This window comes from Camellia sinensis, chromosome 7 (assembly GCF_055761805.1).
Source record: "Camellia sinensis isolate YWXY chromosome 7, ASM5576180v1, whole genome shotgun sequence".
Taxonomy (NCBI): Eukaryota; Viridiplantae; Streptophyta; class Magnoliopsida; order Ericales; family Theaceae; genus Camellia; species Camellia sinensis.
Window position 1 is genome coordinate 1,173,282 of NC_138967.1, and position 11,975 is coordinate 1,185,256.

An 11,975-nucleotide genomic window follows, 5' to 3' on the forward strand; every position below is an offset into this window, starting at 1 on the left:
TTGGGTCATATTACTTCTTACATGAAACAATGAAAAAAATTGAAAGTCAGTTTTTAATCTTCTCTCAAAACACTCCATAGTTTCACGTCTCATTCTTTTTCAATTTTTACGATATGATATACACAGTTAAAAAATAAAAATAAGGATAAATTATATTTAACGCTGTTTATGCTTGACCACTTTTTTATTTTGGCCCTTAAGATTTTTTTTTTTTTTTTTTACTTTGGCCCTTTATGTTTCAATTTTTTTCAATTTATTTCTAAAGATAATTTTTGTTAAAAATTAGACAGAAAATGACACATTCACAATCACATAGCATAAAAATATTTTATTTTATATACCTCACATTTTTTTATATAAACTTAAACTCTATAATATAATATATTTTTTATGTTATGTGACAATTATTATGATATTTTTTGTCTAATTTTAAACAAAAATTACTTTTAGGAGCAAATTGAAAAAAATTTGATATATAAAGGACCAAAATGAAAAAAAAAATTTGAGGATCAAAGTGAAAAGCAGTTAAACGTAGAGGAAGAAAAATGTAATTTATCCTTAAAACAAAGGAGAATTAATGACTAGTGGATTAAGATAGGTTAGGTATTTATTATTGTTATTTTGTTTGAAAAAAAATTAGCAAGTATTCTTTATTATTTCTATCTTTTATTTTTGGGAAAAATAAGCTTGTCTAATTATTATTATTGTTAAAAATATGAAAATTTTATTTTAAAAATTAACTTTTCAAGTACACCATTAGAATAACAGAATAATACAAAAAAATCAAATACAGAATATTTTAAAAAATTAACTTTTCGAGTACACAATACATACATGGAATAATAGAATAATACAAAAAAAAATCAAATACAGAATAGGACGTATCTTTCTATGTATTTTTTGGAATGCCATAAATCCTGTCCCAAAATTATGTTAGAGAGAACGAGAGAGGGAGGGGGGCTTTAGATTCCCCCTAAAATGGTGTCATAAACCAATAATAAATAATAATAAAAAGTGTGTAATATTTTACATTTATTTATTTTGCTAGTACTAGTAGTAGTAGTATTTTATTTATGTTTTAGTCCTCGGCCTATTTTTGCTCTGCTCTGTTCTTTCTCACTTTTTTCTCAGCCGTCCCGATATTCTCTCTCTCTCTCTCTCTCTCTCTCTCTCGCCGGCGATCTTCACATCCCGACCACTCCGCCACTACAGATCGAGTTCTCCACCGTCTCTGTTGGTAAGTTGACTCTCTGCTCTCGTCTTTTTCATTGGTCGATTACAGTTATTTCTTGAGTTTGCTTAAGTCTCTTTATGTATATATATATATATATATATACATGTATATACTTTTTGGTTTCTTGTTGACAATGGTGTTAGGAAGGTTAGATGCTTTTTAAGTGATTGAATTTAGGACTGTGGTTTCCTTAGAGCTTATAATTACTGGATTCATTTTTTAAAAGGTAATTTGGGCATGTGGGTTGCTCTTGTTTGGATCCATGGATGTCTTGGCGTGCTGTTTCTGGATTTCTGGGGGCATAGTGAAGCTGATTAGAACGCGTTTGTCTGGTTCTCCTTTTCTTGAATTGGGGTTGCTCATAATTTAAGGGGTTGTTAAGAGTACAGTTGGATCTGTGTGTTCTTACAAGGTTCTTGTGGTATTGGGTATTTTCTTTGGTGGAATTGGAATCTGGGGACTTTTGTCCCTTTTTTTTCCCCTCATTTTTGGTCCCAGTTATTTGAATTTTGACTTAATGGAAGCTAGATTTGGAAGAAAGGCTCATCATTTCTATGGTCCAGTGATGTCTGATTTGAAGGCAGTTGGGAAGAAGAGTATGGAATGGGATTTGAATGATTGGAAATGGGATGGTGATCTGTTTACTGCTACTCCACTTAATTCTGTACCGTCGGATTGCAGGAGTAAACAGTTATTTCCAGATGGGTCTGAGATTCCAACCAATACAGGTTTGTCCAACAGTTCATCATCTTGTTCGGATGAAATCAATTTGGGAAATGACAAGGGAAAGAGGGAATTGGAGAAGCGGAGGAGGGTGGCTGTTGTTGAGGATGAAGAGTTGAATGATGGTGGTGGGTCCCTTAATTTGAAGCTCGGTGGGCAAGTGTACTCTATCACAGAAGCCGAGATGGAAAAATGGGAGGGGAAGAGTGGGAAGAAGAGCAAAGTTGCTGCTGCAGCTACCTCGAACCGTGCAGTATGCCAAGTGGACGATTGTCGATCTGATTTGACTAATGCCAAAGATTATCACCGAAGGCACAAGGTTTGTGATATGCATTCCAAGGCCAGTAAAGCATTGGTGGGAAATGTTATGCAGCGGTTCTGTCAGCAGTGTAGCAGGTCAGTTCTTGTATGGTGATACTTTTCAAGGTTTTCTATGGTTGTCTATGCTGGTAGCAAAGATAAGAATTCGGAGTATCTTGGGGTACTCATGAAGTTCAATCATGGCCTTCCATTTGGTTTCTTTTGCTAAATAGATGAGAACCAAAATGAGGCTGGATCACACACTTCACAAAATTTAATTCTGCTTATGTTTGGTCTTTTTATTTTATATTTTTCTGCAAGTAGTTCTTTATGTTTTATGAGGCATATTGTATTAGCATGAATATTGTTTCTTCAATTAGATACAATTTGGTTATACCAATGGGCAGGTTTCATGTTCTTCAAGAGTTTGATGAAGGAAAGAGAAGTTGTCGTAGGCGTTTGGCAGGCCACAATAAAAGGAGGAGAAAGACCCACCCCGAAAACGTTGTTAATGGAGGCTCCTTGAATGATGAACATGGTAGTAGCTATCTATTGGTTAGTCTTCTGAGGATACTTGCCAATACACATAGTAAGTATTCATCTTACTGAAATTCATATGCAGTTGGTCTTCCAGTTATTTCTTGTCAATTTTATTAGCTGTTCTATTGTAACACCGGAACATGGATATTCTACTATTATCAACTGAGTAGTATGGATATTTCTAGGTAGGAGTTGTGTTCATTCTGAACACTGGCACTTCTCGGTCACTTCTAGAAATATGTGCTATTAATGTAATTTGTAATTTTGGACAGTCTTACAACGCTTCTACACTCTTATCTCACAATTGATGTAGTGAAACTCTTAATAGGAACAATGGTAAGCATTTGTGGGAATGATAACTCCAATACTCCCATGTATCTTGAAAAGATTGTACAAAGATTACACCGTATGCATGACTAATGCAAAGTATGCTGCGGACAACTTCTAGTATTAGAAAACAATATAGCTATAAAGATTTATATATATATATATATATAGATAATAAAGAAAAAACAAGTGTGCTAAGAAACCAACTCTGTTTTATATACATGATATTTGTGGAGCTTTACCTTTCTCATTTTTCAATACTAGTATAGATAATAAATTAAATTACGTAGTTTTCTTATATAGTTTGCATAAGAAATATATGAATAATTTAGGATGTTGTCATGTCCATGTTGTTTATTGTATCAGTGTGCCTGTGTTGTATTGTCTAACATGGCACTAGTCTGTGCCTCTGTGACATAGTTTGTCAAATTATAATGGCCATCGTTCTCCCCCACCTACCCTTGCCCCCCCGCCCTCTAACATGTCACTAGTCTGTTTCTGTGACAAAGTTTATTGAAATGGTTCTCCCCCTCCCTAGGCAGACACACCCTCAAAGGAAAACAAAGCAACTACTGTAGGTGCTTTATGCACCCCTTTGGATCTGGATTTTGTGGCATATCCACATTGTATAGTTGAAAATGCTTGAATCAATCCTGGGAAAAGTGAATTCCTAACTTCGGGAACAGCATTGAACCTGTGATGTTATTTTTTGTTTGTTGGTCGGTTGTTTTGATGCCACAACTATTTTAACTCGCAATGATTGTGCTCTCTATCCAATGCAGCCAATAGCACAGATCAAACAAAGGATCAGGATCTGCTGTCTCATCTATTGAGAAACCTTGCTAATCTTGCTGGATCAATTAATGGGAATAACATATCTGGATTACTGCCTGGTTCTCAAAATTTGCAAAATGCTGGGACATCTCTTGGAACTCCGGAAAAGGTTTCAAATCTGATTTCAAACAGTCCCAAACATCCCTCTATTTTCGGTTCAACTTCTAACACAGATGATTTCATTGATATTCAGGATCCTCCGAAGCTTAATGGACAATGCACAACTGTATCTGTATTGGAAGGCATAGAGAAGAGAACTTTTTCTGATGATCCTCTGGGTGGAACTCTTCAAACTCCATCTACTATTCTGTGTCCTACAAGAGACAGTATTCCAGCTATAGCTAGTGGCCCAGAGACTGCAGCGGGAAGGATGAAATTGAATGATATTGACTTGAATAATGTTTACGATGATTCTCAAGACTGTGCAGAAAACCTGGATAGTTACCATGCTCCTGTAAATCCAGGAACAGGGTCTCTTGATTGCACCGTATGGGGACATCAACACTGTCAGAAGTCAAGCCCACCTCAGACTAGTGGGAATTCAGGTTCCATGTCCACCCTGTCTCCATCTAGTTCCAGTGGGGAGACTCAGGTACATTTTCATTGCAAGTGCATGCGTTCAATTGTTCATTGAATGATTGCAAATTGAGATTCAAAATTTTGCTGTGAAGTTAGATCTGGTTGGATTGATGAATAAACAATCAATATACTGTAAATGTTACTCTATTGTTGATTAAAGGTTTTCATATGAAGCTTTTTACATTTGTCATGACCATGGTGTTAAAAACTCTCTCCCTTGCTTGTGTGCATGCACAGACCCCTCTACTTATTCATCATATTTCATGGTTAGAGGTGACATCTTTAGTTTTCAGCTATCTAGTGTTTTTCGGGTGATGTTATGCCTACTTCAGTCCAAAATTTTTATGAGAAAAATCTGTTTATTTTAATTGATTGTGATAGATTTATGTACTTCATTGCTACAATTTGATGTTCAATTCTCATGTTCTCATTTATTGAGTTGATGGTTTATACCCCTAAAACACTTAGGTTAACTTTTGCATGAAGTACTTATGGCCATGGATGAAGCATACTACTCTTTTATTAGCTTTAAAAGATTTCTTTTCTGATCTGCACTCTTTTTTTTTTTTTTTTTTTTTTTTTTTTTGGGACTAATTTTCAGAGTCGCACAGATCGAATTGTTTTCAAACTCTTTGGGAAAGATCCAAGTGATTTTCCTCTTGTCTTGCGGAAACAGGTATCTCTGTGTTGTGAAATTATGTGTTTAGGGGGGTGTTTGGGAAGCTAGCTTCTTGGCTAAAATAGCCAAAATGCCCAATCACATCACGTTCTCTACTTTTTTGCATGTCTTTTCGTGCCAAAAAGCCAACTAAAATAGCCAACTCCCAAACAAGCTCTTAGTTGTTTAATGATTACTTCAACAGAAAGTTTTATTTTGTTAAATGTTTCGAGTTTTCAGATCCTTGACTGGTTATCCCACAGTCCTACTGACATTGAAAGCTACATAAGACCTGGCTGTATCATATTAACTATCTATCTTCGATTAGGGAAATCCACATGGGATGAGGTAAGCCCTTTTGTCATTACCAGGAATGCAGGCTCCTAATTGTCATCATTGGCAAATCACTTCTAAACTTTGAAGTTACTGCTTCTGTCTACAGCTTTGCTGTGATCTGAACTCCAGTTTGACTAGTCTTCTTGACGCATCAAATGATTCTTTTTGGAGAACGGGATGGGTGTATGCTAGGGTGCAGCATCGTGTAGCATTTACTTACAATGGTTTGTTCCTTTTTTCCTGCTGTTTTTTTTCCTATTGTCCCACTGTGATGAGCAATAAAACTTCCCATAGGAGGATAATTTGATTGTGTTTTTTTATTTGTGCTGCAGGTCAGGTTGTTTTAGACACACTGTTACCTCGTAAAAGCCATAAAAATTGCAGGATTTCAAGCATCAAACCTATTGCAGTTTCAATCTCCGAGAGGGCTCAATTTTTAGTTGAAGGCTTCAACCTGTATCAATCAACCACAAGGTATCCTTCATTGATTTCGCGTGTGCATTATCACTGATTTTATGTACAACATTCTGAATTTGAGGTTTCAAAGGAATCTCTTAGCAATTGTTTGGGTTATTGTGTGTCTGCTACTAAGTTATTTCTACTTTTGTTTCAGGCTACTCTGTGCACTAGAAGGGAAGTATCTGGTGCAGGAAAGTTGTTGTGACATGATGGAGGGAGGTAATACTTCCATTGATCATGATGAGATCCAATGCCTTAGCTTTTCTTGCTCTATACCAAATGTTACTGGGAGAGGATTCATCGAGGTAATGCCATCCTGGTTCTTCCCCGTATCCTATTATTTTCTTCTGGTATTGGGCTCTATTTGTGAATTTGTAGAGTGCAAATCATCAAAAACAAACAAGGAATCTCAAAGAAACAAAAGAAAATATGTATCACCCATCAGATTATAGGAAAACATAATATTTTAAGTATTTCATATTTACACTATTTATTTATATTTACTAAAAAAAATTCAATTGACACCAATCTTCAATATTTATTCATATTTTAACATATAAGCGCTCCCATCCTTAGTCTCTAGTCTATGTGCCTTAGCTCCTGTTCCTGCCCCTGCATCTGCTTTGTGTGTGGAGCTTTAAACACCCCCATCCCCAATGGGGAAAACGGAATTTAAATCAGATGAAAAGAGAAAGGAAGAAAGAAAGGAAAAACACTTGCCAGATGCTTCTGACTCAACTTGAATTTCTCATGCTTGCATGGGAAATGTGGCTTTGTTATCTTAGTTATTTTTAGTATGCCATGATTCAAGAAACACGAAATGCATGCACCTCTTACATGTCTTACACTTATTTCTATTTTTGAATTATGGTTTCTCTTTATTTGCTCCATTTAGGTTGAGGACCATGGTCTCAGCAGCAGCTTCTTTCCATTTATAGTCGCAGAGCATGATGTATGTTCTGAGATCTGTATGCTGGAGAGTGAAATAGGGGTGGCTGAGATTGCTGATGACATTCAAGCAGAATCCGAACAAATGAATGCCAGGAATAATGCACTGGATTTTATCCATGAAATGGGTTGGCTTCTCCACAGATGCCAGTTGCAGTTCAGATTGGGTTCTGCGGATCCCAATTTGGATCTATTTCCTTTCAAACGGTTCAGGTGGCTCATGGAGTTCTCCCTTGAGCACAACTGGTGTGCTGTAGTTAAGAAACTTTTGGGCATTTCATTCAACGGAACTGTTGATGCAGGAGATCATTCTTCCATTGAACTTGCATTGCTGGAGATGGCTCTCCTCCACAGAGCAGTGCACAAAAATTGCAGATCTATGGTAGAGATGCTTTTGAGATATGTACCCGATGGAGTTTTGGATAAACCAGACTCTGAACAGAAGCAGCATGTGTACAGCAGCTCTAACTTCTTATTTAAACCAGATGCCATTGGCCCAGGGGGTCTGACTCCTCTTCACATAGCAGCTAGTAGAGATGGGTCTGAGAATGTATTGGATGCTTTAACTGATGATCCTGGATTGGTATCTTCTCCATTCCTACTATATATTACAATTGTTTACTGAGTTATTATGCTTGGGTTTCTTCTATTTTTGCCACCACAAACTTTTCTCTTCAAATGGTCATAGTGTTGAAACTACTTTGTTTTGGTAAAAATGTCTCAGAAGAAATAGTTTCATCAGGACAGTATATATAGTCTTAAGTTGCTTTTTGCCTCTTTGCGCTCTACATTTCAGGTGGGAATTAATGCATGGAAGGGGACTCATGACAGTACAGGATTGACACCGAATGATTATGCATGCCTGAGAGGGTACTATTCCTACATCAATCTAGTGCAGAAGAAAATCAACAAGAAAAAATCAGGAAATGAGCACGTAGTGCTTGACATCCCCGGTGCACTCTTAGCACACAACATCAAGCAGAAACTAATGGATGGGCATAGGTCGGCAAAGGTTGCTAGCCTTCATACCGAGAACGGTGAAATGAAGCCAATTCAGCGACACTGCAAACTATGCGAACAGAAAATGGCATATCGCAACCCGAGAGCCTCACTGGCTATCTACAAGCCGGCAATGCTTTCAATGGTGGCCATCGCTGCTGTCTGCGTATGCGTTGCTCTGCTCTTCAAGAGCTCACCAGAAGTTCATTGTGTGTTCCAACCCTTCAGATGGGAACTTTTGAAGTATGGGTCAAGCTAAAGATAGGAATAGGTTTGCAGTTTCGTCAGTTGTCTGTTGAATGATTATGATTTGTTTTTGTATTTTTTTTTTTATAATTATATTAATGAGATAAATGTAGTAGTAAGTACTGGTGACTTGTATGGAGATCTATCTTTCAGTAGGAAATGATTATGTATATCTATTTTACACCCCTTTTTTTTTTTTTTTTTTTTTTTTTTTTTTTTTTTTTTTTTGAGTTCATTTCTAATTTACAAGAAATGTTCAACATGTGGAATCCTTTTGCTGTGTATTGTAAATTTGAGACCTTTCTTCCATCTGAATCTTGAAGTTGAACATGACATGAGGAATCCTTTCCTGTGTAGTGTATGCATATATATATATATATATATATACTAGCGGCTGGGCAAACGCGATGTGTATGCAATTTCTTTTAGAATTATAATATAAATTTTATGTTATTTTTTCGAATAATATACATATAAATCATATGAGTAATTATGTACAATGTAACATTTGATATTAATGTATTTGATAAATAAAATATATGTGCATGAAAAAATGTACAAATCTTTAAAAAAAATACAATATTTACTAATGTTAACTAAAAGTGAAACATAGGAATGGCAAGTAGATAGATTTAGAACATGAGTGCAAAAACTGATGACTATATATATGCATGCAGGAAATCTTTAGCCCCATTAGTGTCTTTCTCTCTGATTTGTGCGAGAGAATTCAAAGTCGAATGAGGTAATGCAGCCTAAGAAAACAATTCTTTTAGCTTTCTTAGACGGAGTTCTATTTTTTTTTAAGGTAAATTACATTGACACGCTTTGAGATTTATGTTTATCTTACATTGTAAGTGTAATATTGTTAATTATATTTTTATTTTTTTCAATAAAGAGTTTCATTATGTAATTAGGTTCTGTGAAGAAAAAAATATATTGATTGAGAACACTATTATGCATTTTTTTTCTTCATTAAAAAGTTTCATTGTGCGTGTGTTTTTTTTTTTTTTTGGGGGGTGGAAATCAGTGCTCATAATTTTTTGTGTGTGTGTTTTTGAAAAAAAAAAATCGGAATTTTCTGTATTTTCATTAGATTAATTTTTAGGTTTGTAATATTTATATGTGTTTTTAATTAAACAGTTTGACACTTATGTGCAATTTTTTAGAGACTTAAATAGTTTTGGATTTTTTTCTATTTCACTTTTTAAGCTATTGTTTCTTTTTGTGTATAAATTCAATTTTTTTATAATTTGATTTGTTTGTTTGTTTACTTTTGTGAGAACACTATTATGTATTTTTTTTTCTTCATTAAAAAGTTTCATTGTGTGTGTTTTGAAAAAAAAAATAAAAAAAAATCAATGTTCTTAATTTTGTGTGTGTATTTTTGGAAAAAAAAAAAATCAGTGTTTTTTGTATTTTCATTAAATTAATTTTTAAGTTCTTAATTCATATTTATGTAGGCTTCTTTGAATAATTTAGCACCATGATGTAGTGTCAAAGAGACCCACTAATCAAAGAAACACAAACATAAACTCAACTCAAACAATATAAATTCACATACATTATTTAGGATATATAGTTGATAGTTACTCATAGATCAATAGATCATAGATAAAACTACAAAAAAACACAGTTAATTAAAATTAGAAAATTTAAAAGAGGTGGTGGTGCTTCTTTCCTCGTACACTTCAAAACAAACATATGAAAAAACAAAGGTTTTTTTTTAGAATAGTTACAAATATGATGAGGGGCTTTACTTCCATGTCTTCTCCATTATCTCTTATGTGAAAATAAAGAAAATGGCACAAAACCCATTTTTCTTTTTTTGCAACAAAGAACCTCAAAACATCACAACAACTCTAAATAAAGCAATTATCAAATATATGGGTTGTCCTCAGATTCAGACACTCAAATATAATTCCCCCAAAACTCCATTTCATTTCAAAGAGAGACCCAATGAAAACCCAAACAAAGATTCTTTCCCGCTAGGAATGTTTGAGTTTTGTAGGCTATAATTTGCAGACCCAAATTGAGATTTCTTCTTCCCCGAAAGCCGGTGATAACCCGAAGGAGAAACCCAACTTGTAACGCCCTCAAAATAATACATAAAACCCATCACTTTAGACATGCATTGATATAAAAGAAACTAACCATTTCTATTCATCAGAGTAGTTCTTACAACAGTATTACATGTTAACAACAAAAGCAAATGCCCTATGGGCTTATAGCTTTCCAAGTCAACACCTGGTTACACAAAAGAAAAGTACTAACTCTCTCTATAAAAAATAAGCCCTTGGCTTGATATATATGTAATACAAACAAAATAAACAAAAAGAGTCTTCAACTCTCATCATCATCCAAGCTATGTCCTTGGAGGTGAAATGCTGCCTGTACCTGAGAATAATGTCCCATATAAGGTGAGCCAACGCCCAGTAGAGATATGCTAAACACAGTATGAGCAGTAACTAAGACATTAGTAATTGATAAATGTTTTATTTCCATAAATCAATTTATAACCCATTTCCATTACGTGACCACTATGTCCATGTTTCATTTCATTTTCCATTTCTTATCAATTTCACAATTTGCATCAACGGCTCAGAACCTGGCCAACCATTTACATGAGATAGAGGCTCATAATAAACTTCTCCCATTTCACATTAGATAAGCATACCAGCTATAACAACATTTCATCCGATAAACATATAAGCTACATCAGCATCTCAACAGATAAACATATAAGCTGTATCAACATTTCAACAGATAAGCATATGAGCTATATCAACACTTCCATAGATAAGCATATGAGCTATATCAACACATTAACTGACAAGCATATGAGCTGTATCAGCGGAGTCCATCCCCTATCTCCTCCCAAACAACATCCGGTTTAGAGGTCCATTCCCTATCTTCTCCTAAACCGTGGAGTACATCCCCTATCTCCTCACACATACACAACGTATATACACTTAGGTCATATACACAATCAATCAATACATAACATTAATGTATTCTATTAACCGTCATACTCTATGACATATCCAATTGATTAGTTTTAGTTTGCCTAATCATCATGCATTGTCTACAACAATCAAAACTACCCTCTACCGGTAGCCCAAGCAATTATTTCTAAACGGATAATAAAAGCTCCAACAGATAAAATATCAATGTTTTCAAAAGTGAACGATTAATAAATCCAACTCTACCATTCTACTATATAATGAGCCAATTTCATTATTTCCGACTCAATTCCATATAGCCACAATTTTCCCAAATTAATTATACCAATTAATTTATACAACCAATTAGGGTTTTCTACCCCATTTCTCAATATTGACCCAATGATCTATATATCAACAACCAACAACGATTTCGTTATTTTGAAACCCAAAATACACATTTTAAAATCAAAATAGCAAAACCCCCTTTCAACCTTTTCAAACCCTAACTTTCCAAAATTAACCATTTAACAAAATACCCAAAAATCTAGGTTAAAACCCATAGCAGTGAGTAGGAATCACTACCTCAAATGATGGAACCCAACGAAGAAGATGAAGGAAACGAAAATGCTCCAAATCCCGAGATTCTTGGATCAAAAGATAGCCCTCGACGATCAACAACCTTTTTGTAAAGGCCAAAGGAAGGGAGAACACCCTAGCTAGATCAAACCCTAGAGAGAAGGCAAGGTTCTAGAGAGAGAAGCTCTCAAATGGCGTTTTGGAAAAGTAAGAAAGAGAGTGGAAGTGTAGAAAATGATTCAAAAATGCCCAGCTGCCCTCTGTTATACGACAT

General features: G+C 34.9%; 1 protein-coding gene across 2 annotated transcripts; it reads left to right on the plus strand.

Moving 5' to 3' along the window:
• Window positions 1–902: 902 nt before the first annotated feature.
• On the plus strand, window positions 903–8,516 carry LOC114270646 (squamosa promoter-binding-like protein 1). 2 transcript variants are annotated; one of them, XM_082877284.1, is made up of 12 exons: window positions 903–1,237; window positions 1,461–2,353; window positions 2,665–2,846; window positions 3,907–4,067; window positions 4,152–4,550; window positions 5,139–5,213; window positions 5,436–5,543; window positions 5,638–5,755; window positions 5,864–6,005; window positions 6,145–6,295; window positions 6,886–7,521; window positions 7,735–8,516. In XM_082877284.1, the coding sequence occupies exons 2-12, from the start codon at window positions 1,752–1,754 to the stop codon at window positions 8,194–8,196; spliced, it is 3,036 nt and encodes a 1,011-aa protein (XP_082733410.1). In that variant the 5' UTR covers window positions 903–1,237; window positions 1,461–1,751; the 3' UTR covers window positions 8,197–8,516. The 2 variants fall into 2 exon arrangements, with proteins under 2 accessions (XP_082733410.1, XP_082733409.1); XM_082877283.1 differs by having other exon boundaries at window positions 939–1,237; window positions 3,907–4,550.
• Window positions 8,517–11,975: the final 3,459 nt, after the last annotated feature.